General features: G+C 42.5%; 1 protein-coding gene across 2 annotated transcripts in view; it reads left to right on the top strand.

Annotated features, from left to right (window-relative positions):
• Positions 1 to 27,159, top strand: part of LOC139756542 (galanin receptor 2a-like) — a 175,539-nt gene that overhangs the window by 86,021 nt on the left and 62,359 nt on the right. The window contains exons 5-6 of one of the 2 annotated variants that reach the window (XM_071676115.1): positions 7,786 to 8,000; positions 25,445 to 25,529. In XM_071676115.1, coding sequence (XP_071532216.1) covers positions 7,786 to 8,000; positions 25,445 to 25,529 — 300 coding nt within the window. Of the gene's footprint in view, positions 1 to 7,785; positions 8,001 to 25,288; positions 25,530 to 27,159 lie in introns of both variants that reach the window. The other variant, XM_071676106.1, reaches the window with a different exon arrangement.

Genomic DNA, 27,159 nt, shown 5'->3' with positions numbered 1-27,159 from the left:
GTCGTATAACTGCATAATCATCCCTGTTGGTGTCGTATTAATTAGGTAATATCATTGAAGGTACTGTATTCCTCTCGATACAGTAGCTGTGTGTGTATGTGCAGCTGATCTGATGATGGTCCTCCCTCCCTCGTTAGTCTTGGGCAGCTGATCTACTGATGGTCCTCCCTCCCTCCTCCTGGCCGCCACCACCTCCTCGTGCCGTGGTTATTCTCCTACACCCGTTTCCCTCGTCTTCTCTGTTCCTCCTTCCTCTCCTTACCCTTGCTTTCTTATCCATTCTGACCCTATGCTCTCACTCACCCATCTCTACGTTTTGCACCATTCTTCCCATGCCACATGTCTCCCTATCGTATTTCGTACCACCCCCCTTTTTATCTTCCCCTTTTGTCTCCTCCCACTCCTCCTCCCTCCTCTGCTTGTCCTCTCTTTTCTCCTGACCTTTGAGATGCGTCCCATCGCGTCACTTTCGCACCCTGACATCAACAAATCTTCCCCGTACAGACGAGGGTTCCTCCCTCCAGTGGAGAAACTCGTGTTAGATCGCCTCCAGGTGGCGTAGGCGAACAAGACGCCCATGTTTGAGACGGCTGGAATGTCTTTCAGAACAGATGGAAGGACTGGAATAGCCTATAGGATGTGCACAGGAGCCCGGAAGGTCCCACGGAACACGTAGGAGTTACGAGAATATCCTTCGGGGCAGGAGTGGGAGTGTTTGAGGTACACCACTATGGACGTACGAGAGGCTGCCCTGAATCTTGTTTACGATGCCTGTGAAAGGTCTCTCGGGATATCCTATCTCTGTAAAGTTGGGGATGTCTGGAAGATCCCTGAGGACAGATGAAAAGACTTGCTGCTGGCGAGTCCTAAGATATCATCCCCCGCGATGGCTGAGAAAATCTGAAATATTCCCGAAAAGAGATGGTCGGGGAGGCCTGGAATGTCCCTTGAGACAATGGGAGATCCTGAAACATCCCAGAATACAGCCGGGAGGGACTGGAATGCTACTCGTGCCGAGTTGGAGTACCTGGAACACTCCCGGTAGAGCTAGGAGGACCTGGAACACTTCTGGTACAGCTAGGAGGACCTGGAACACTCCGTGGGGCAACCAGGAAGACCTGGAACACTGCCTGGAGCGGCCAGGAGGACCTGGAACACTCCGTGGGGCAACCAGGAGGGCCTGGAACACTGCCTGGAGCGGCCAGGAGGGCCTGGAACACTGCCTGGAGCAGCATGGAGGGCCTGGAACACTGCCTGGAGCGGCCAGGAGGGCCTGGAACACTGCCTGGAGCAGCATGGAGGGCCTGGAACACTGTCTGGTAGAAGGTAGGACGTAGGATATCAGTGTTGCAAGGTGTCATGGGTGGCGTTTACCGGGAGGGTAAGCCTAGCATGGCAGCCGCTCCTTGCTAATTACCGCTGCTGCCGCTGCCTCTCCTCCTCCTCCCTCCTCCTCCTCCTCCTCCTCCTCCTCCTCCTCCTCCTCCTCCCGCTTCCACCCTCCCTCGCCCTTGGTCATTAACCTGGCCACGACACAGGCCGCTCATCAAGGCTCTGTGGGTCCCTGTTCCGCCTCCCTGGCCCCCAACACCCTCCTGGGTCAGGTGTGGCCTGTTACCTTGCCTGATCCTGGCAGACCTGACCTGGCTGGTCAGTTACGTGTGACCCCTTACTTAGCATGATCCAAACGGACCTGGATTGGCTGAGCAGTTAGATGTGACCCATCACCTGGTTTTATCCAGACTGACCTGACCAGACTTAGTAGTTAGGTGTGACCCCTTACCTGGCTTAGTAGTTAGGTGTTGACCCCTTACCTGGCTTAATCCAGTCTGACCTGACCCTTTCTCAACTTCTCCACGGTATATGACCTGAACTGACCTGACCTGATAGCTCCATACATCACACACACACACACACACACACACACACACACCAGCCTCGCCCTCCGATCAGCCCCACCAACATAACTGCTTTATCACTTACCCCATTTATGACGCACTCTATAAAGAATTTAATCATTCCAGTATATCAAAGTGAACGACCTTTCCCCGTAATATGATCATGTATGGAGGCATGGCTTTTGTAGTAACTAACGCCCAGTTTAAAGGACGCTTGATTTGATCACAGTTTTGTCCAGTTATTAAACGCCTGATGAATGCCTGAGGAAACAGAGTTTTAATTAATGTCTCATTATGCGTCATTCTGTTTACCTCATTAACTCGGTGCTACTGGGAGGTAATGACCACCGAGTCATTAACTCCACCTCAGGGGCGTTTTCATTGTCGTTAATTGATTCATTCTATCAGTTAACTGTACCTGTTAAAGATACACATCCACAGTTTATTCCTGTCAAGATCTGTAGTAATTATATTCCTGCTTTGTGGGAGATGCCGTGACAGTTGCCACAGAGACACATCTCAAGTTGCACATCCATCCATCCAGCCCCCCGAGGGAGGAAAGGAAGTGACAGCCCCCCGAGGGAGGAAAGGAAGTGACAGCCCCCCGAGGGAGGAAAGGAAGTGACAGCCCCCTGAGGGAGGAAAGGACAGTCCCCCGAGGGAGGAAAGGAAGTGAGCAAGTTGTTGTTGTTGTTGTTGTTGTTGTTTTTCTTATTCTCTCTGTCTTTGTTTTGTATCGTCTGTGTGGGTGCTGCTCCACCTGCCCTGTTGCCTTCATCTTGTTAGACCCTAGTTTTCCTGCTGTGTCCTGTTTCCCATATTTCTCTCTCTCTCTCTCTCTCTCTCTCTCTCTCTCTCTCTCTCTCTCTCTCTCTCTCTCTCTCTCTCTCTCTCTGGCTCCCCATTTTGGGAGCGCATCGTGCACGGAAGCTGTACGTCCTTCCTAATGTTTCCCTTCTTCCCCCTTGGGGGGGGGGGGGGGAATATTCAGTGTGCTCTGACTGAAAGTGGGGTTCGAACCCTCACATCTGCCGGAATGCTCTTTGAGCAGTGGCCCCTCGACAGTATGCCTTGGTTGGTTCGAGGGGGAATATGTGGTCTGCTTCCGTCGTATTAAGTATGAAGACAGACGGACGGGTCAGACCTCTGTCGTCTGCCAGGGCTTGACGGAGGATGAATGCAGCACAGACCAAATTGCCTCTCTCAGTTCGACCAGACTGTGGACTCCTGTCGCCCTCAGGTCCGTACCTGTGTCGATTTTAGGTCCAGAAAAGTTCTCTGACCTTCTCGGGTATTTTATCTTAACTTCGTTCGACTCCTAGGATGCCATATTTCAGTGTACTGTACCCCTTTTTGGCCATACTTCACTGCATCTTCCCCACCACGACGTACTTCACTGCACCATTCCCCACTCCACCCTACTCCACTTGTGCCATACTTCACTGTACCGTACCCACTCCACCATACTTCTGCACCATTCACCACTCCACCGTGCTCCACTTGTACCATACTTCACTGTACCATATCCATTCTACCATACTTCACTGTACCTTACCCACTCCACCATACTCCACGGTACTATCCTTCGTTCCACTCTACTCCACCACCATACCTCAATCCACTGTACCATACCCGACCCTGCCACACTCCACTGTACCCGTCTCCACTCTGCTTCATTCCGTTGTACCATTCATACGTTCCCTGTACCACAGCATTACTCTCCAGTATTCTCCGTACAGCAGGCTGGGCGCTGTACAGTGGATTACGTGGAGAACACAGATACAGCTCCGCCTAACGAGCTCATCAAGAGACAAATGTGGAAATTTATCAGGGAGGTTTAGGAGCACCGGTGATGTCTGGAGAATGCTGGAGTGAGACCAGTGTGTGGGATGATGATATCTTAACGGCGCTAAATGAGCCAGAGGGAACCGAGTGCCTGGGCAGGGAGAACTAGGCCAGTAGTGGCTCTGGACGGTTCGTCAGGGATTTTACCCAAGGCGAAGGTTACGTCTCTCCACATGGAAGGACTATCTGAGGATGGGAAGGATCTCTGTGTGGTAGATTGGAGTACAACTCAGAAAGGTTTTGAGGTTCGGTGTGTCCGTGTGTGCTGTCTTCCCGTCCTGCTCCAGGTTTGGTCTGCGCTGTGCCCTCGACTTGCATACGAGGGTGTATTCAGTCTCTGGCGGCGGACCACTCGGACCAGCCACCATATCAGCCACCTCAGGGTCTTTGAGGTCAGTTCGCTACGCCAGCCTTTGACCCGACACTGGGTTTGGTCACTGCTGACTGTGTCTGGCTTTGTGAATGACGTAGGACACTGTTCCCTTACATTCCCTCCACACACATCACTCCAGCGGTCCACACACCCCGTCCATTGGTGCCCTGGACAGCGGTAGAGTGCCTTCTGTCAGTTCCAGGGGAAGAGGCAGAAGGTTAACACCGTCCAGATCATGCCCTTCCCAACTCCTTACTCACTCCTTACTCACCTCACTTACCTCAGGAGTGTTGTGCGAGGGGCAGGGGAGGTGATGGTGGTAAGTTTCATGTCTTCCCCCAGCAAACACACACGCCATCATTACACTGTCTTGTCTTTTTTTACACACGATACATCAATTGGAAAAGGTTATTGTAGATTCAAAGAGGAGATGTGATCGTCGAAATTACACAAAAATTATGAATTTCTTTGAAAACATGAAATGGGAAATCTACATTTAACCCTGATAACAATGAAATGTCATGATTATTTACATTGATTATTGGCTAGTTACAGAAATAGGAAAAACAAACCCAATGGAAAAATGTTACTGGGTGTATGAATTCCTTTTTTTCAGATAACATATGGCAAAAAATTCGGAAGAGCCCATAACGCCAAACCAAAAACAGATACAGTTTGTAACATGCATTTTTGTGCTTGTAGTGAAAAAGAAAACTCCAAAAGGCTGAAAACTTTGGCAGTCCTATATCAGAATTTGAAAGGTTTGAAATATAAAAGTATTACAGGGTTTGTTTAAGTGTTATGTTGTTATGTTCTAAGACTAATTGACATAAAGACTGAAAAAGAAATCCAACCGTATTGTGATGGATTATGTATTGATTATATTGCTACGAATATTGATTGATTCAAAGTTTATAACTTTTAAAATTCTCATCTGATAGCATATTTCTCTAAAGCGTTTGATGTCTCATTAGTGTCATGCATTAATCTGCAAGTGTTACACTGTTCAGGATGTTCCTCCATTCTCTTTTCACGTTGATCAGAAAAAATGCATGTTTTTCTAGATTTTTGAGTCACATCGGCACAGACTTTAAAAATTTGTTGTCATTCATATCAGGACACGTACAACCTTCATTGCATAGCATTTAGCCCATTGTAGTACCATGTTTACCAGCACTAAAGTGTCTTTCCTCCTTTATACATGAACATACTACATATCACATGAGGCTGGACGGGCATACAAGTATGTACCTTCCAAAATGATTTATTTGCCATGTTGATGCCTTTGAATGCGGCTGACCTCCCCATATGCTGAACTATAAAATGTCTAATATATATATATATATATATATATATATATATATATATATATATATATATATATATATATATATATATATATTAATTTTTAATTATTTTTTGTTTGCTTGTCGCTGTCTCCCGCGTTTGCGAGGTAGCGCAAGGAAACAGACGAAAGAAATGGCCCAACCCACCCCCATACACATGTATATACATACACGTCCACACACGCAAATATACATACCTATACATCTCAATGTACACATATATATACACACACAGACACATACATATATACCCATGCACACAATTCACACTGTCTGCCTTTATTCATTTCCATCGCCACCTCGCCACTCATGGAATACCATCCCCCTCCCCCCTCATGTGTGCGAGGTAGCGCTAGGAAAAGACAACAAAGGCCCCATTTGTTCACACTCAGTCTCTAGCTGTCATGCAATAATGCCCGAAACCACAGCTCCCTTTCCACATCCAGGCCCCACACAACTTTCCATGGTTTACCCCAGACGCTTCACATGCCCTGATTCAATCCACTGACAGCACATCAACCCCGGTATACCACATCGATCCAGTTCACTCTATTTCTTGCCCGCCTTTCACCCTCCTGCATGTTCAGGCCCCGATCACTCAAAATCTTTTTCACTCCATCTTTCCACCTCCAATTTGGTCTCCCACTTCTCCTCGTTCCCTCCACCTCCGACACATATATCCTCTTGGTCAATCTTTCCTCACTCATTCTCTCCATGTGACCATACCATTTCAAAACACCCTCTTCTGCTCTCTCAACCACGCTCTTTTTATTTCCACACATCTCTCTTACCCTTACATTACTTACTCGATCAAACCACCTCACACCACACATTGTCCTCAAACATCTCATTTCCAGCACATCCATCCTCCTGCGCACAACTCTATCCATAGCCCACGCCTCGCAACCATACAACATTGTTGGAACCACTATTCCTTCAAACATCGAGAATTCAAACCTTCGCCACTTACGTGGAAGTGCTGTACGATGACAATTAGGATATGAATAACGCCTATAGCCATAGCCTATTTTACATGTAACTTGGAACTCTTTTCTAATTTTTTATATATGTTTTTCAGTACCATAACGTGACTCTTGTGAGTTCATCCTGCTGATGTTCATAACTGGAATCATGCTTATACGTTTCAGTCGTACATAATGACTTCGTATACATTTTTCAGCAGCAATATATTGTTTTCCCGGTGTTTACTCTGCTGGCAGTGCAATGAATCAATGATGATTTTTTTGGCTTTCTATATTGCTAACTTGTAACAGCATATTGTGTGTGTGTGTGTGTGTGTGATTATCATTTGTATGTAAGGGAAAAAGTTTAATGCATGTGTTGCTCCATCTTCAAGATCCTTTTACATTTGTATAATGTATAAATGTGTGAGGTTAAAGGACAGATCAAGTCCGTTCTTGGCACAGGGCGGGCCATGGCATGTGTACAAGTGTAGTGTAGTGTTTTCGTAGGTGGATGTGTGTGTGGTGTGGAAAATGTGATGAATTAATTCATCCTAAATGAATTCACTTTATGAACAGCATTCCTATCAAGTCTTCGAGATTTACAGCAAATATTTATATTACTTTTAAAAGTTGCTTGATGTAACTGTACATTAAACATTTTTTCATATGGTAATGAACATTTTTGACATGTTATCATGCTTTGGTTTCATTTATTAAACTTGCGTACTGGTAATTGAGGTTTGCTTGACAAAAAGTGCAGATTTTTTTTTTGTAATATACAATTATAATGAATACTCAAGATGAACATGTTTGATTTCACCGTTAAATATTAAACGGAGTTTTCTTTAGGTAACTGTGATGAAATTAATATTTAATGAATTATTATTTGTAGACAAAATTTTATATGATATTACCTACGATTAAATTTTATTTGTTTTGTATTCACCATGCAAACTTTTGTAAAGGGATTGGAACATTGATGTACAATTAATTTGTATGAAAGTGATATACAATTAAATTGTACCACCATGTATATACAGTGATGTGTTTTTTATGATATATAACAAACTTAGTCCAACAATGCAAAATCAAAAGTACAACATAGTGAGCATGTTTTAGATAACAGTGAAGAATAAGGAAAAAGTGGTTTAGAATACATGCCAAACATTTCCAAGAGAAATATATATATATATATCTGTTCCTCTTTAAGCCTATGATATACTTTCCGACACTCACTAACCACACACCGCATCACCATAACGCAGTTACTTTACTAAGAGCTTTTCTATCTGTGTAACACCCTTTTTACCCAGATGCTGGCTCGTGTCTCCACACTAATCCCACGACCACCGTTGCAGGACATTGATGAGGTGATCTTCACAGACCCCTCGCGCACCGTGTGGGTCACCGCCTACTACTGCAAGCAGATGGAGTCCCTCGTCTTCCTGACGTACCAGCTGCTGGTGCTGTTCGTGGTGCCCGCCCTCCTCATGATCGTCTTCTACACCGCCGTCATCAGGGAGCTGTGGAGGTCCACCAAGAACATTAAGGCCCTCACCAACGCTTCAAGAAGGTGAGGGGGAGACAAATACATTATCTTGCTTAGGGGAAAAAAAAGGGAAGGGTAAGAGGGAGGAAAGGATGAGGTTCGCCGTAATATAATATTGCATCATCCGGTGGCTCTGAAGTCTTGGTCAGGTCACCAGGGAGGGTTTGTATTGATTCAAGGTAATTGTGAGATTTTTCCTTGTTATATTGACAAGGTGGTGAGAGGGGAGTGGAATATGTTCGACAGGGGTAGGGATAGCTTAAAATGAAAAAGAAAGTAAAGTTTATTTTTTTTTTATGCGTATTGGTGATTTTCAGGAAGCGTAGCTTTCATGCCTTATTTATATATCCTTGGCAGACTGGGGGTGTATATGTATTTAAGTCGTATCTTTTAGTTTACTGACAGAGAATTCTCTTGATTAAGCTAAACATTATTAATTGTGGAGGTCACTAGATGACTGGAGCCTAAGTACCTCGAGGCTTCGAGGGAACCAAGGGTGTTACATGTTTGTGCTGTTGTCCAGATTGCAGCTTTGATTGTAGTTTATATTATCATTGCTCTGTGGGCTGCTTCTCTTAGGTATGAACCAACTGGTTTAATCTTAAGTCATTCTTGCTGTTCTGTAGTGATTTCAGTGGAGGAACATTTTTCATTTGTGACGAATCCAAAAGCCCCATTTTGTATCCTCAGAAACTTCAGCATGTGTGATTTAGAAGCATGAAACAATGGTTTGGTGATATGTTAGAATAAGTTAAGTCTTGGCTTCTGAGCAGGTGTAACTTTTGGATCCCAGGATCAGTGATCAGGGCTGCTTTTCCTTGTATGGACCTCTTGTTGATATAATCTATTTATCAAGACTCTTGATGTCAATATATGACCCAGGATTCATTAGCTTTTTTGTGTGACATCTAGTTACTTTCTTTGATTATATCATTAGGTTTTATTCCTCTTAGCTCCTTCAGATCTTAATCTAACGGTCCTATCGTTAGCTTTGTTTAGTCTGGTTGCCTCAGACTGTATTAAATGGCTTTGTTGTGAGAATGAGTTGTTTGAGACTATTTGCTTGGTATCATCTGCATAGAAGGTGTCCAGTGAGATAAGGAATGTCGGTAGTTTAAATCATGAATAGTGCAGGTGATAGGATGCCTCCCTGTGGCGCCTAACATAGTAGATGGAATTTAGGTAATGTTGCGTAGTTGATTTCTGTGATGTGTTGGGATAGAAAATTATATACTAGTCTTTTCATGATCTCTGCTATGCTTAGTTGTAATTTATAGTCTCTCTCTCTCTCTCTCTCTCTCTCTCTCTCTCTCTCTCTCTCTCTCTCTCTCTCTCTGTAATATTTAAAATTCTTTGTATATTTGTATTGCAAACAGAAATAACAATGAACTGCATTTTGGCATATATAGACCTGGTAAGCAGAGGAAAGATGATGCCAAAATATTATTCACTGAAATGAAATTAGTTGTAAACAAGAAGAAAGTTATCACTGTAGGTGGGTGAATGCAAGAAGGAAATAGGCTAATAGCAGTTAATTATGGGCTTTTTTGTAGACCAAAAATGTCCATGATAACTGAATAAAAAACTTAATTGATCTCTGCAAAGTAGGTGAGACTCTTCCAAGGAATGACCAAAATAAAATTAATGATACCACACTCTTGATCATGGTATGAAAATAGTGGAAGAAATGAGGAGTATTTTTTTTAAACAAATTACTTAGTGATGATATTCCAAGAATGATAAGGAGAGCAATTATAAACTGAAAACCAGCTTGGATAACTAGGAAGAGCCCTTAGAATATGAAGAAAATCAGATGGCAATTGATATTTCCCATGACTAAAATCTTTAGCAAATTACAAACTAAAGATGAGTTATTTAAAAACTGGAAATAGGCAAATGCCTCCCTATTGTACAGAGTGGTCTACAAGTCAGTATCCTATTTATTGAAAAAATAGTGATATAAAATTTTCTTTGCAGGCCCTGATTAGTGAACGCTGTACACAAACATATGATATAATACTTTGTATCAGATCAGAAGGCATATGATAGGGTTGATAAAGATGCTTTGTGGAAGGTCTTAAGGGTATATGGTGAGGGTTGATAAAGATGCTTTGTGGAACGTCTTAAGGGTATATGGTGTAGGAGGTAAGTTGCTAGCAGCAGTGAAAAGTTTTTACCAATGATGTAAGGCATGTGTACGAGTAGGAAGAGAGGAGAGTGATTGGTTCCTAGTGAATGTCTGTCTGCGGCAGGGGTGTGTGATGTCCCCATAATTGTTTAATTTGTTTATGGATGGGGTGTTTAGGGAGGTAAATACAAGAGTTTTGGAGAGAGGGGTGAGTATGCAGTCTGTTGGGGATGAGAGGGCCTGGGAAGTGAGTCAGTTGTTCATACAGCTCTGGTTGCTGCTTCGAGTAAGAAACTGCAGAGATTCGTGACTGAGTTTGGAAAAGTTTGTGAAAGGAGAAAGTTGAGAGTAAATGTGAATAAGATCAAGGTTATTAGGTTCACTGAGGTTGAGGGACAAGTTGATTGGGATGTAAGTTTGAATGGAGAAAAATTGAAGTAAAGTGTTGTAGATATCTGAGAGTGGACTTAGCAGCAAATGGAAGCAGAAGCAAGCCACAGGGTAGGGGAAGGGGCAAAGGTTCTGGGAGCAATGAAGAATGTGTGGAAGGAGAGAATGTTATCTCAGAGAGCAAAAACGGATATGTTTGAAGGAATAGTAGTTTCAACAATGTTATACGTTTGTGAGGCATGGGCTATAGATAGGGTTGTACGGAGGAGGGTGGATGTGTTGGAAATTAAACATTTGAAGACAATATGTGGTGTGAGGTGGTTTGATTAAGTAATGAAATGGTAGATTTTTTTTTTTTTTTTTTTTGCCGCTGTCTCCCGCGTTTGCGAGGTAGCGCAAGGAAACAGACGAAAGAAATTGCCCAACCCACTCCCATACACATGTATATACATACGTCCACACATGCAAATATACATACCTACACAGCTTTCCATGGGTTACCCCAGACGCTTCACATGCCCTGATTCAATCCACTGACAGCACGTCAACCCCAGTATACCACATCGATCCAATTCACTCTATTCCTTGCCCTCCTTTCACCCTCCTGCATGTTCAGGCCCCGATCACACAAAATCTTTTTCACTCCATCTTTCCACCTCCAATTTGGTCTCCCACTTCTCCTCGTTCCCTCCACCTCCGACACATATATCCTCTTGGTCAATCTTTCCTCACTCATTCTCTCCATGTGCCCAAACCATTTCAAAACACCCTCTTCTGCTCTCTCAACCATGCTCTTTTTATTTTCACACATCTCTCTTACCCTTACGTTACTTACTCGATCAAACAACCTCACACCACACATTGTCCTCAAACATCTCATTTCCAGCACATCCATCCTCCTGCACACAACTCTATCCATAGCCCATGCCTCGCAACCATACAACATTGTTGGAACCACTATTCCTTCAAACATACCCATTTTTGCTTTCCGAGATAGTGTTCTCGACTTCCACACATTCTTCAAGGCTCCCAGGATTTTCGCCCCCTCCCCCACCCTATGATCCACATCCGCTTCCATGGTTCCATCCGCTGCCAGATCCACTCCCAGATATCTAAAACACTTTACTTCCTCCAGTTTTTCTCCATTCAAACTTACCTCCCAATTGACTTGACCCTCAACCCTACTGTACCTAATTACCTTGCTCTTATTCACATTTACTCTTAACTTTCTTCTTTCACACACTTTACCAAACTCAGTCACCAGCTTCTGCAGTTTCTCACATGAATCAGCCACCAGCGCTCTATCATCAGCGAACAACAACTGACTCACTTCCCAAGCTCTCTCATCCACAGCAGACTTCATACTTGCCCCTCTTTCCAAAACTCTTGCATTCACCTCCCTAGCAACCCCATCCATAAACAAATTAAACAACCATGGAGACATCACACACCCCTGCCGCAAACCTACATTCACTGAGAACCAATCACTTTCCTCTCTTCCTACAAGTACACATGCCTTACATCCTCGATAAAAACTTTTCACTGCTTCTAACAACTTGCCTCCCACACCATATATTCTTAATACCTTCCACAGAGTATCTCTATCAACTCTATCATATGCCTTCTCCAGATCCATAAATGCTACATACAAATCCATTTGCTTTTCTAAGTATTTCTCACATACATTCTTCAAAGCAAACACCTGATCCACACATCCTCTACCACTTCTGAAACCACACTGCTCTTCCCCAATCTGATGCTCTGTACATGCCTTCACCCTCTCAATCAATACCTTCCCATATAATTTACCAGGAATACTCAAAAAACTTATACCTCTGTAATTTGAGCACTCACTCTTATCCCCTTTGCCTTTGTACAATGGCACTATGCAAGCATTCTGCCAATCCTCAGGCACCTCACCATGAGTCATACATACATTAAATAACCTTACCAACCAGTCAATAATACAGGAGAGAGGTGTGGAAATAAAAAAAAAGGTGGTTGAGAGAGCAGAAAATTTTATATTATTTTTTCAACAATATAGATATTGATTATAAAAAAGACAAGAATGTACCTTGAATTACCATCCAATTAGCTTCATGTCAGTTTTAGATGAAATGCTGAAAAAACTAGAGTTGATGTAAAATTATTAGATCATGAAGTAATATCATATAACCTGCATGGCTTCTGCAACAAATATCTTGTCAAACAAATTAACCAAGATTTTGTGGTGTTTGCATATGACGGTTGGGACTTGAAAGTACCTTTCGATGTAATCCATATTTATCATATGATAGTAGTAATACTTTGTATCCAATGGAAAAAGTACAAAACAGTTAGGGAACACTTTTGGGTAAGCTCGGTTTATGTGAAGCTGTGCTAGTTGTTACTAGATTATTCACAAACATATGTTGTATCTTTTGTATATTTCCAGCTTATATTTTTCACAAATTTCCTACTTCATTTATTCATATACAGAATATGCATATCTGGAATTTGCTTTAGTTGGACATTTGAAAACCAGGATATTATTTCTCTACTCTCATAATGCTGAAATGTTTGTTCCACATCAGATTTTGTAACTCAAAAGAATTAACATGTTTTTCATATGTATTTCTTGCCTGATTTACAGTTAGTCTTCAAGTAATCCTTAATGGCCAACTTTCATATTTCCTTTTTGGTTTTTTAACTCATGTCATTGTGCTATGTATTCCAGAATGACTTTAGAAATGTTTATGATGTCTTATATTCTTGTGGGAAACATTTTCTACATTTCAACATTGATTCTAGTCATTCAGTATTTCAGTTTTGATAAAGGCTTGGTTATGAGCACCTGCTGTTAGTTTGCTACCTTTACATACTTTGAAAACAAAGGATTACATTATTGCTTAATCCCACAAGTATTACTGGAAAAGGATAATCACAAAAGCTGTTTTGAAATGCTTTTAAATAATTTCATATATGATGAACTCTATCTTGGTTTATTTCTGATAAGTTTTACAACTTTCCTCTCATACATTTCTTGTAGGTCAGTGAATACTTCTTTCTTTACTCCACTTTTGATTATTTGGTTCAGTCTTAACTTACTCAAGTTATGGTGTAATACAGATTCAGAGTGCACTGAAAGTAGAATGAAATTCATGTTTTTAAACGTTTTTTTTTTTTTTTTTTTTTTTTTTTTTTTTTTTTTTGTCTCCCACATTTGCGAGGTAGCGCAAGGAAATAGACGAAAGAAATGGCCCAATCCACCCCCATACACATGTATATACATACGTCCACACACGCAAATATACATAACTACACAGCTTTCCGTGGTTTACCCCAGACGCTTCACATGCCTTGATTCAATCCACTGACAGCACGTCAACCCCGGTATACCACATCGCTCCAATTCACTCTATTCCTTGCCCTCCTTTCACCCTCCTGCATGTTCAGGCCCTGATCACACAAAATCTTTTTCACTCCATCTTTCCACCTCCAATTTGGTCTCCCTCTTCTCCTCGTTCCCTCCACCTCCGACACATATATCCTCTTGGTCAATCTTTCCTCTCTCATTCTCTCCATGTGCCCAAACCATTTCAAAACACCCTCTTCTGCTCTCTCAACCACGCTCTTTTTATTTCCACACATCTCTCTTACCCTTACGTTACTTACTCGATCAAACCACCTCACACCACACATTGTCCTCAAACATCTCATTTCCAGCACATCCATCCTCCTGCGCACAACTCTATCCATAGCCCACGCCTCGCAACCATACAACATTGTTGGAACCACTATTCCTTCCTTTAAACTTTATTTTTGTATTATCATACCTAATTGCTGTTTTCTGTGTTAGCAAGGTAGCACCAGGAGAAAGACGAAGAATGGCCCATCCACTCATGTACACTCATATGTACATAAATGACCATACACACACGAATACGGACATATATATATCAACATATGCATGCATATATATATATATACACATACACAGACATATACGTATATACACATGTACATATTCATGCTTGCCTTCATCCATTCCTAGCGCTACCCCGCCCCATAGGAAACAGCCTCGCTATCCTCTGCTTCAGTGAGGTAGCTCCAGGAAAACAGACAGAAAAAGGCCACATTTGTTCACACTCATTCTGTAGTTGTCATGTGTAATGCACATAAACCATAGCTCCCTATCCATATCCAAGCCCCACTGACCTTTCCATGGTTTACCACAGATGCTTCACATGCCCTGGCTTAGTCCATTGACAGCACGTTGACCCCAGTTTCAATTCACTCAATTCCTTGCACACCTCTCACTTTCCTCTATGTTCAGGCCTCAGTTGCTCAAAATCCTTTTCTTTCCATCCTTCCTCCTCCAATTTGGTCATCTACTTTTCCTTGTTCCCCCCACCTTTGACTTGTATACCCTCTTTGTCAATCTTTCCTCACTCATTCTCTCAATATGTCCAGACCATTTCAACACACCCTATTCTGCTCTCTCGACCACTCTCTTTTCATTTCCACACATCTCTCTCACCCTTTCATTACTTAATCAGTCAAACCACCTCACATCTCATACTGTCCTCCGACATTTCATTTCCAACACATCCCTCCTCTTCTGTACAACCCTGTCCATAACCCGTGCTTTGCAGCCATATAACATTCTTGGAACTACTATTCATTCAAACATACCCATTTTTGCTCTTTGAAACAACGTTCTCTCCTTCCACACATTGCTCCAAGAACCTTCACCCCCTCCCTCCACCCAGTGACTCACTTCCGCTTCCATGGTTCCATTTGCTGCTAAGTCCTCTCTCAAATGTCTAAAACACTTCACTTCCTCCAATTTTTCTCCATTCAAACTTGCATCCCAGTTAATTCATCCCTCAACCCTATTGAACCTAATAACCTTGCTCTCATTCACGTTTACTCTCAACCTTCTTCTTTTACACATTTTTCCAAACTCAGTCACCAATCTCTGCAGTTTCTCTCTTGAATCAGCCGTCACAGCTGTATCATCACCGAACAACAACTGACTTGCTTCCCAAGCCTTCTCATCCCCAACAGACTACATACTTGCCCCTCTCTCCAAAACTATTGCATTTACCTCCCTCACCACCCCATCCATAAACAAATTAAACAACCGTGGGGACATCACACATCCCTGCCGCAGACCGACATTCACTGGGAGCCAATCACTTTCCTCTCTTCCTACTCGTACACATGCCCTACATCCTTGGTAAAAACTTTTCACTGCTTCTAGCAACTTGCCTCCCACACCATACACCCTTAAGACACTCTCCAGATCCGTAAGTGGTATGTAAAAATCCATCTGTTTTTTCTGATAATTGCTCTTACACATTCTTTAAAGCAAACACCTGATCCACACATCCTCTACCACTTCTGAAACCACTCTGCTCTTCCCCAATCTGATACTCTGTACATATTTTCATCCTCTGATAATATTTCCCAGGAATACTCAACAAACTTATTCCTCTGTAGATTGAACACTCACCTCTATTCCCTTTGCCTTTGTATGATGGCACTATTCATGCATTCCACCAATCCTCAGGCACTTCACCATGATCCATACATTTATTGAATATCCTTACCAACCAATCAACAACACAGTCACCCTCTTTTTTGATAAATTCCACGGCAATACCATCCAAACTGCCGGCTTGCTGGATTTCTTCTTCCACAAAGCATTGACTACCTCTTCTGTCTTCACCAAACCGTTCTTCCTCACCCTCTCACTTCGCACACCACCCCTACCAAAACACCCTATATCTGCCACTCTCTCATCAAACACATTCAACAAACCTTCAAAATACTTGCTCCTGGGGCCTGGATGTGAAAAGGGAGCTGTGGTTTTGGTGCAATATACATGACGGCTAGAGACTGAGTGTGAATGAATGAGGCCTTTGTTGTCTTTTCATAGCGCTACCTCGCGCGCATGCAGGGGAGGAGGTTGTCATTTCATGTGTGGCGGGTTGGCGATAGGAATGAATAAAGGCAGCAAGTATGAATTATGTACATATGTATATATGTATATGTCTGTGTATGTGTTTGGATGGTATTGCAGTGGAATTTATTAAAAAAGGGGGTGACTGTATTGTTAACTGGTTGGTAAGGTTATTTGATGTATGTATGACTCATGGTGGGGTGCCTGAGGATTGGCAGAATGCTTGCATAGTGCCATTGTACAAAGCCAAAGGGAGTAAAAATGAGTGATCAAATTACAGAGGTATAAGTTTGTTGAGTGTTCCTGGTAAATTATATGGGAGGGTATTGATTCAGAGGGTGAAGGCATGTACAGAGCATCAGATTAGGGAAGAGCAGTGTGGTTTCAGAAGTGGTAGAGGATATGATGATCAGGTGTTTGCTTTGAAGAATGTATGTGAGAAATACTTAGAAAAGCAAATGGATTTGTATGTAGCATTTATGGATCTGGAGAAGGTATATGATAGAGTTGATAGAAATGCTCTGCAGAAGTCATAAAGAATATATGGTGTGGGAGGCAAGTTGTTAGAAGCAGTGAAAAGTCTTTATGGAGGATGTAAGGCATGTGTACGTGTAGGAAGAGAGGAAAATGATTAAGGTTCTCAGTGAATGTAGGTTTGCGGCAGGGGTGTGTGATGTCTCCATGGTTGTTTAATTTGTTTATGGATGGGGTTGTTAGGGAGGTGAATGCAAGAGTTTTGGAAAGAGGGGCAAGTATGCAGTCTGTTGTGGATGAGAGAGCTTGGGAAGAGAGTCAGTTGTTGTTCGCTGATGATAGAGCGCTGGTGGCTGATTCGTGTGAGAAACTGCAGAAGCTGGTGACCGAGTTTGGTAAAGTGTGTGAAAGAAGAAAGCTGAGAGGAAATGTGAATAAAGCTGAGAGTAAATGTGAATAAGAGGAAGTTTATTAGGTGCAGTAGGGTTGAGGGTCAAGTCAATTGGGAGGTAAGTTTGAATGGAGAAAAACTGGAGGAAGTGGAAGTGTTTTAGATATCTGGGAGTGGATTTGGCAGCGGATGGAACCATGGAAGTGGAAGTGAATCATAGAGTGGGGAAGGGGCAAAAGTCCTGGGAGCATTGAAGAATGTGTGGGTCGAGAACATTATCTCGGAAAGCAAAAATGGGTATGTTTGAAGGAATAGTGGTTCCAACAATGTTATTTGGTTGCGAGGTGTGCGCTATAGGTAGAGTTGTGCGGAGGAGGGTGGATGTGCTGGAAATGAGATGTTTAAGGACGACATGTGGTGTGAGGTGGTTTGATCGAGTAAGTAATAATAGGGTAAGAGAGCTGTGTGGTAATAAAAAGAGTGTGATTGAGAGAGCAGAAGAGGGTGTTTTGAAATGGTTTGGTCACATGGAGAGAATGAGTGAGGAAAGATTGACCAAGAGGATATATGTGTCAGAAGTGGAGGGAATGAAGAGAAGTGGAAGACCAAATTGGAGGTGGAAAGGTGGAGTGAAAAAGATTTTGAGTGATCGGGGCCTGAACATGCAGGAGGGTGAAAGGCGTGCAAGGAATAGAGTGAATTGGAATGATGTGATATACTGGGGTCGACGTGCTGTCAGTGGATTGAACCAGGGCATGTGAAGCGTCTGGTGTAAACCATGAAAAGTTCTGAAGGGCCTAGATGTGGAAAGAGAGCTGTGGCTTCGGTGCATTATTACATGACAGCTAGAGACTGAGTGTGAACGAATGTGGCCTTTGTTTTCGTAGCGCTACCTCGCACACATGAGGGGGGAGGGGGTTGTTATTTCATGTGTGGCGGGGTAGCAATGGGAATGAATAAAGGCAGACAGTATGAATTATGTACATGTGTATATATGTATATGACTGTGTGTGTATATACATGTATACGTTGAGATGTATAGGTATGTATATATGCATGTGTGGACGCATAAATATATCCTCTTGGTCAATCTTTCCTCACTCATTCTCTCCATGTGACCAAGCCATTTCAAAACACCCTCTTCTGCTCTCTCAACCACACTCTTTTTATTACCACACATCTCTCTTACCCTTACATTACTTACTCGATCAAACCACCTCACACCACATATTGTCCTCAAACATCTCATTTCCAGCACATCCACCCTCCTCCGCACAACTCTATCCATAGCCCACGCCTCACAACCATACAACATTGTTGGAACAACTATTCCATCAAACATACCCATTTTTGCTTTCCGAGATAATGTTCGCGACTTCCACTTATTTTTTAAGGCTCCCAGAATTTACGCCCCCTGCCCCACCCTATGATTCACTTCCGCTTCCATGGTTCCATCCGCTGCCAAATCCACTCCCAGATATCTAAAACTCTTTACTTCCTCCAGTTTTTCTCCATTCAAACTTACCTCCCAATTGACTTGACCTTCAACCCCACTGTACCTAATAACCTTGCTCTTATTCACATTTACTCTCAACTTTCTTCTTTCACACACCTTACCAAACTCAGTCACCAGCTTCTGCAGTTTCTCACATGAATCAGCCACCAGTGCTGTATCATCAGCAAACAACAACTGACTCACTTCCCAAGCTCTCTCATCCACAACAGACTTCATACTTGCCCCTCTTTCCAAAACTCTTGCATTCATCTCCCTAACAACCCCATCCATAAACAAATTAAACAACCATGGAGACATCACACACCCCTTCTGCAAACCTACATTCACTGAGAACCAATCACTTTCCTCTCTTCCTACATGTACACATGCCTTACATCCTCGATAAAAGCTTTTCACTGCTTCTAACAACTTGCCTCCCACACCATATATTCTTAATACCTTCCACAGAGCATCTCTATCAACTCTATCATAAGCCTTTTCCAGATCCATAAATGCTACATACAAATCCATTTGCTTTTCCAAGTATTTCCGACATACATTCTTCAAAGCAAACACCTGATCCACACATCCTCTACCACTTCTGAAACCACACTGCTCTTCCCCAATCTGATGCTCTGTACATGGCCTGCGCAAAAGATGCTTGCGGCACGAGAAGTGTGGGAGATGGGCAGATTAGAAAGGGTAGTGAGTGGTGGGATGAAGTAGTAAGATTATTAGTGAAAGAGAAGAGAGGCATTTGGACGATTTTTGCAGGGAAATAATGCAAATGACTGGGAGATGTATAAGAGAAAGAGGCAGGAGGTCAAGAGAAAGGTGCAAGAGGTGAAAAAGAGGGCAAATGAGAATTGGGGTGAGAGAGTATCATTAAATTTTAGGGAGAAGAAAAAGATGTTTTGGAAGGAGGTAAATAAAGTGAGTAAGCCAAGGGAACAAATGTGAACTTCAGTGAAGGGGGCTAATGGGGAGGTGATAACAAGTAGTGGTGATGTGAGAAGATGGAGTGAGTATTTTGAAGGTTAGTTGAATGATTTTGATGATAGAGTGGCAGATATTGGGTGTTTTGGTTGAGGTGGTGTGCAGAGTGAGAGGGTTAGGGAGAATGATTTGGTAAACAGAAGCCATTGTACAAAGGCAAAGGGGGTAAAAGTGAGTGCTCAAATTACAGAGATATAAGTTTGTTGAGTATTCCTGGGAAATTATACGGGAGGGTATTGATTGAGAGGGTGAAGGCATGTACAGAGCATCAGATTGGGGAAGAGCAGTGTGGTTTCAGAAGTGGTAGAGGATGTGTGGACCAGGTGTTTACTTTGAAGAATGTATGTGAGAAATACTTAGAAAAGCAAATGGATTTGTATGTAGCATTTATGGATCTGGAGATCTGAATCATAGGGTGGGGGAGGGGGCGAAAGTTCTGGGAGCATTGAAGAATGTGTGGAAGTCGAGAACATTATCTCGGAAAGCAAAAATGGGTATGCTTGAAGGAATAGTGGTATGTTATATGGTTGCAAGGCGTGGGCTATAGATAGAGTTCTGCGGAGGAGGGTGGATTTGCTGGAAATGATATGTCTGAGGACAATATGTGGTGTGAGGTGGTTTGATTAAGTAATAATAGGGTAAGAGAGATGTATGGTAATAAAAAGAGTGTGGTTGAGAGAGCAGAAGGGTGTTTTGAAAGGTTTGGTCACATGGAGAGAATGAGTGAGGAAAGATTGACCAAGAGGATATATGTGTCAGAGGTGGAGGGAACGAGGGGAAGTGGGAGACCAAATTGGAGGTGGAAGGATGGAGTGAAATATTTTGAGTGATCGGGGCTTGAACATGCAGGAGGGTGAAAGTCGTGCAAGGAATAGAGTGAATTGGAACAATGTGGTATTCCGGGGTTGACATGCTGTCAATTGATTGATCCAGGGCGTATGAAGCGTCTAGGGTAAACCATGGAAAGTTCTGTGGGCCCTGATGTGGAAAGGGAGTTTTTCGGTGCATTATTACATGACAGCTAGAGACTGAGTGTGAACGAATGTGGCCTTTGTTGTCTTTTCCTAGCGCCACCTGGCGCACATGAGGGGGGAGGGGGTTGGTATTTCATCTGTGGCGAGGTGGCGATGGGAATGAATAAGGGCAGACAGTATGTATTATGTACATGTGTATATATGTTTATGTCTGTGTGTGTATATATATGTATGCATTGAGATGTATAGGTATGTATATTTGCGTGTGTGGACGTGTAGGTATATACATGTGTATTTGGGTGGGTTGGGCCATTCTTTCGTCTGTTTCCTTGCACTACCTCGCTAACGCGGGAAACAGCGACAAAGCAAAATAAATATAAAATATATATATATAAACGCCCATACATGCACATATACATAGCAACATATATGCATGTACATACGCAAACATGTACATATTCATACTTGCTTGCCTTCATCCATTCCTGTTGCTACCCCACCCCACAGGAAACAGCATAGCTATCCTTTGCTTCAGTGAGTTAGCTCCAGGAAAACAGACAAAAAAGCCGCATTCGTTCACATTCAAAGTCTCTATCCATCATGTGTAATGCATTAAAACCACAGCTCCCTCTCCACATCCAGGCCCCACAGACCTTTCCATGGTTTACCCCAGACTATTCACGTGCCCTGGTTCAGTCCATTGACAGCAAGTTGACCCTGGTGTACCACATCGTTCCAGTTCACTCTATTCCTTGCACACCTCTCATCCTCCTGTATGTTCAGGCCCCGATCGCTCAAAATATTTTTCACTCCATCCTTCCACCTCCAATTTGGTCTTCTGCTTCTCCTTATTCCTTCCACCTCTGATAAATATATCCTCTTTGTCAATCTTTCCTCACTCATTCTCTCCATATGTCCAAACCATTTCATCACACCCTCTTCTGCTCCCTCAACTGCACTCTTTCTGCACATCCCTCTTACCCTTTCATTACTTAATCAAACCACCTCACACCACATACTGTCCTCAAACATTATCCCTGGGGATTGGGAAGAAAAAATACTTCCCACGTATTCCCTGCATGTCATAAGAGGCAACTAAAAGGGGAGGGAGAGAAGTGCTGGAAATCCTCCCCTCCAGTTTTGACTTTTCCAAATTGTTTGCAATTTTGCTTTCCTCCAGATTGTTTCATCAGTAGCATCACTGACTTTGCTATTGATGTTCTTTCTTTTCTTGAGGAAGATAATTGAGATTACATCTGATGCTGGAGCTGAATATTCTCTATGCTGATTAATCACAGAAATTACATTTTGCAACATCTCAGTGTCCATGCAAGTCTTTCCTTCATGTTAGTTAAACAGTTCATTATTTGATTTCTTGTTGCATTTTGAACTAAAATTAGATTCTTATTGTTCACTTAACATCCTGCATATTTCCTTGAGATTATATTCACATTTTTCTCCCACTTCAAAGGGTCCAATCTCTGATTTCTTGTTTTTGTTGTATTCATTTATGTCAGTAGTCATTTTGGGTTCATTTCCATGTTTTGCATAACTCACTTCATTCCTTCACAGTTCTCTTCTATTTTGTTATTTCCACAATTGCATTTTTAATTTTCTTATAAAAATTTTTGCTTCTCACGGTTATACCATTGTCTTCTTTTTCCATGTTCTTGTATTCATCCATGTTTCCTGTCTCCTGATATCTTCCATTTCACACTTTCTTTTTGTATATGCACACAAACGCCCTCATATGCACACGTACATACATATACATACCATCATATACTTACACACACACGGATATTACATACATACACATGTACATATTCATACTTGCTTGCATTCATCCATTCCTGTTGCTACCCTGCCTTGCATGAAAACAGCATTGCTATCCCCTGCTTCAGCGAGGCAGTGGCAGGAATACAGACAAAAAGTCCCCATTCGTTCACATTTAGTTTCTAGCTGTCGTGTAATGCACCAAAACCACAGCTCCCTATCCACATCCAGGCCCCACAGACCTTTCCATTGTTTACTCCGGACGTTTCATATGCCCTGGTTCAGTACATTGTTCCAATTCACTCTATCCTTTGCATGCCTCTCACCCTCCTGTATGTTCAGGCCCTTATTGCTCAAAATCTTTTCCACTCCATCCTTCCACATCCAATCTGGTCTCCCGCTTCTCCTTTTTCCCCTCCATCTCTGACATCCTGTTTGTTTATCTTTCCTCACTCATTCTTTCCATATGTCCAAACCATTTCAAAACACCCTCTTGTGCTCTCTGAACCACACATTTTTTTTCACACATTTTTCTTACCCTTTCATTACTTAATTGATCAAACCACCTCACACCACATATTGTCCTCAAGCATTTAATTTCCAACACATCCGCAATCCTCTGCACAGTGCTATCTATAGCCCATGCCTCACAACCATATAACTTTGCTGGAGCCTCTATTCCTTCAAACACACCCATTTTTGCTCTCCGAGATAACATTCTTGCCTTCCACACAGTCTTCAGTGCTTCCAGAACCTTCGTCCCCTCCCCCACCCTATGACTCACTTCCGCTTCCATGGTTCCATCTGCTGCCAAATCCACTCCCAGATGTCTAAAACGATTCTATTCCTCCAATTTTTCTCCATTCAAACTTACTTCCCAATTAACATGTCCCTCAACCCTACTGAACCTAATGATAACCTTGCTCTTATTCACATTTACTCTCAATTTTCTCTTTTCACACACTTTTCCAAACTCAGTCACCAACCTCTGCAGTTTCTTACCCAAATCAGCTATCAGAGCTTTATCATCGGTGAACAACTGACATACTTCCCAGGCCCTCTCATCCCCAACAGACTGCATACTTGCCTTTCTCTCCAAAACTCTTTCATTTACCTCGCTAACCCCCCCTTCCATAAACAGATTAACCATGGAGACATCACACACCCCTGCCGCAAACTGACATTCACTGGGGACCAATCACTCTCCTCTCCTCCTACTCATACACATGCCTTACATCCTTGGTAAAAACTTTTCACTGCTTCCAATAACTTACCTCCCACACCATATACTCTTAAAATCTTCCGCAAAGCATCTCTATCAGCCCTATCAGATGTCTTCTCCAGATCTATAGATGCTACATACAAATCCATCTGTTTTTCTAAGTATTTCTCACATACATTCTTCAGAGCAGACACCTGATCCATACATCCTCTACCACTTCTGAAACCACACTCTTCTTCCCCAATCTGATTCTCTGTACATGCCTTTACTGTTTCAATCAATACCCTCCCATATGATTTCCTAGGAATACTCAACAAACCTATGCCTTTGTCCCCTTTGCATTTTTAGAATAGCACCATGTATGCATTCTCTCATTCCTCAGGCACTTCACCATGTGCCATACATACATTGAATATCCTTACCAGGCAATCAACAACACTGTCACCCCCTTTTTTTAATGGATTTCACTGCAATACCATCCAAACCCTCCGCCTTGCCGGATTTCTTCTGCAAAGGTTTCACCACCTCTTCTCTCCTTACCAAACCATTCTCCTTGACCATCTCAGTTAGCACACCACCCCAACCAAAACACCCTATATCTGCCACTCTTATCAAATGCATTCAGCAAACCTTTAAGATACTCTCCATTTCTTCACTTCATCACTACTTGTTATTACCTCCCCACTTGCCCCCTTCACCGATGTTCCCATCTTTTCATATATGAGCAACATTTCCCACATGAGTGAGGTAGTGTCAAGAAGATATGACAGAGCCATAGAGGAAAATAATACAGGAGGGGATGATTTCTGCAACCCTGCTCCTTCCCCCCTCAGATGCCTTCTGCTTGATGCAGGGAATATGTGAGCTATATTCTTTCTCCCCTATGCTCTGGGACTGAGATAGTATATTTTTACATCATGATTTCAAGAACAGAGATAATACTGAAAGAATAAAAAGTTATGTACAGATATGTGCATTTTTACATCAAGATTTAAGAACACGGATTATACTGAAGAAAAATTTGATGTACAGATTCGTAAAATTTTGGTGGGGTAGAATACCTTTGATGGCTAAATGATTGTCATTTTTATTTTTACTTTATTTATAATTAGTGCAGGATTAGCTTGTACGAAAGATTCTTGGTGCTACACAGGACCTTTCTAAATGCTCCTGCTGCCAGGGAAATGTGGACTCCTTTGGAGTGAGAATTTCTGTGACAAGTCTGTACTCACATTGATACAACCTTGCCAAACATGACTTTTCACTGGTGGTACAACCTTGAGCAGGCAGATTCCCGTAATACCTTTTAAGTATAGTATATTCATAATGCTGCTTTGTTCCCGCAGATTTTCTTTTTCTCCTTATTGATTAGTTAATCGATTCTGAATTTCTAAATTTTAAGAACAAAGAAGTGGTTGACACTTGACACTCCAAGTGTTGTCATATCCTCGGTCTAATGCCTCTCCTTTCATTCAAGTCATGTTTTACCTTTGGAGTAACACCCCTATTTTCCAAGCAGTGGAGCCTCGTGTTCGGAGAGCTACTACCTGAAAGTGACTGGGGGCGAGTCCTTAGGTGCCGGGCGAGGCCTGGGTGCAAGGAATGGGCGTATGGGCGGAGGGGACTCTGCCTACAATAGTTCAGCTTCATTGTATGTGCCCTACTCGACCAACAGGTCACGCACACCCTCACCTGGAGGCCGTCATGTCCCAAAGAAGCACCGCGAGAAGGGCGAAGACGTCAAGAAGGCCAGGAAACAGGTGAGGCTCTCTAAGGTCATTTAATCCCTTAAATCAAAGGTTCAACCCTTGTGCATGACAGTGTGACCCTTAAACACAATGGTATGACCTTTAAGGTCAAATCATAATGGCCAAAGGGCATTCAGTCATGCATGAGGGATTACTGTTTGTGTGAAGAGGAATACATTTGAGATTAGAGTGATAAAGGTTATAGGTAATCTTCATTGAATTAAAGTGGAACATCTTAAATACTGTCCATGGATGATGCTTTTCTACTTGATGAGTCATAGGTGGAATGAGGAGAAATCACTAGTGACTTTGGTTGCATGTGTTAAAGGATATTGAAATTAAATATGTGTAAGAGAGTTTCTCATACCTGAAAGTGATGCATCCCTTCTGACATATTTTCTGTAGTTATTACTTTGCATTTTGCTCCTGAGAGTTGGCTGCCTGTATAACCTTACCACTAGCTACACTAGATTTTGTTCTTGAGAGTTGGTTGCTTGTATAACTCCACCACTTACTAGACCATGCAATACTTGTTAAGGTGCTGCATCACATGATAACTGTGTAGCCATTGGCAGCTCAAGGGTGGGCCGTTTTGATAACTGTTTTCTCTCTATACCTTGAAGCTTTGGATTTCTCATGTTTTTCCAAATAACTGTGACCTGGCACAATTTGAAAGACAAGTTTTTCACTTCCTCCAAAATTCATAAGTAATGTCTCGTCTCTTCGTGTTCCCTTTCATTAACCTCTATATCTCAGTTAAGGCCCAGCCTTATTCTGGAGTTTTGGTCATAACTGGATCCTCTAGCAAAATATATATATATATACATGTGTATGTAGGTGGGTTGGGCCATTCTTTCGTCTGTTCCCTTGCGCTACCTCGCTAACATGGAAGACAGCGACAAAGTATAATGAAATATGTATATATATATATCGAGGATGTAAGGCATGTGTACGTGTAGGAAGAGAGGAAAGTGATTGGTTCTCAGTGAATGTAGGTTTGCGGCAGGGGTGTGTGATGTCTCCATGGTTGTTTGATTTGTTTATGGATTGGGTTGTTAGGGAGGTGAATGCAAGAGTTTTGGAAAGAGGGGCAAGTATGCAGTCTGTTGTGGATGAGAGAGCTTGGGAAGTGAGTCAGTTGTTGTTCGCTGTTGATACAGCGCTGGTGGCAGATTCACGTGAGAAACTGCAGAAGCTGGTGACTGAGTTTGGCAAAGTGTGTGAAAGAAGAAAGTTGAGAGTAAATGTGAATAAGAGCAAGGTTATTAGGTACAGTAGGGTTGAGGGTCAAGTCAATTGGGAGGTAAGTTTGAATGGAGAAAAACTGGAGGAAGTGAAGTGTTTTAGATATCTGGGAGTGGATTTAGCAGCGGATGGAACCATGGAAGCGGAAGTGAATCATAGGGTGGGGAGGGAGCGAAAATTCTGGGAGCGTTGAAGAGTGTGTGGAAGTCGATAACATTATCTTGGAAAGCAAAAATGGGTATTTTTGAAGGAATAGTGGTTCCAACAATGTTGTATGGTTGCGAGGCGTGGGCTATGGATAGAGTTGTGTGCAGGAGGGTGGATGTGCTGGAAATGAGATGTTTGAGGACAATATGTGGTGTGAGGTGTTTTGATCGAGTAAGTAATGCAAGGGTAA

The sequence above is a fragment of the Panulirus ornatus genome, chromosome 2, assembly GCF_036320965.1.
Source record: "Panulirus ornatus isolate Po-2019 chromosome 2, ASM3632096v1, whole genome shotgun sequence".
NCBI classification, from domain to species: domain Eukaryota; kingdom Metazoa; phylum Arthropoda; class Malacostraca; order Decapoda; family Palinuridae; genus Panulirus; species Panulirus ornatus.
Note: the sequence above shows the minus strand (reverse complement) of the source record. Positions and strands in the feature narration are given on the sequence as shown.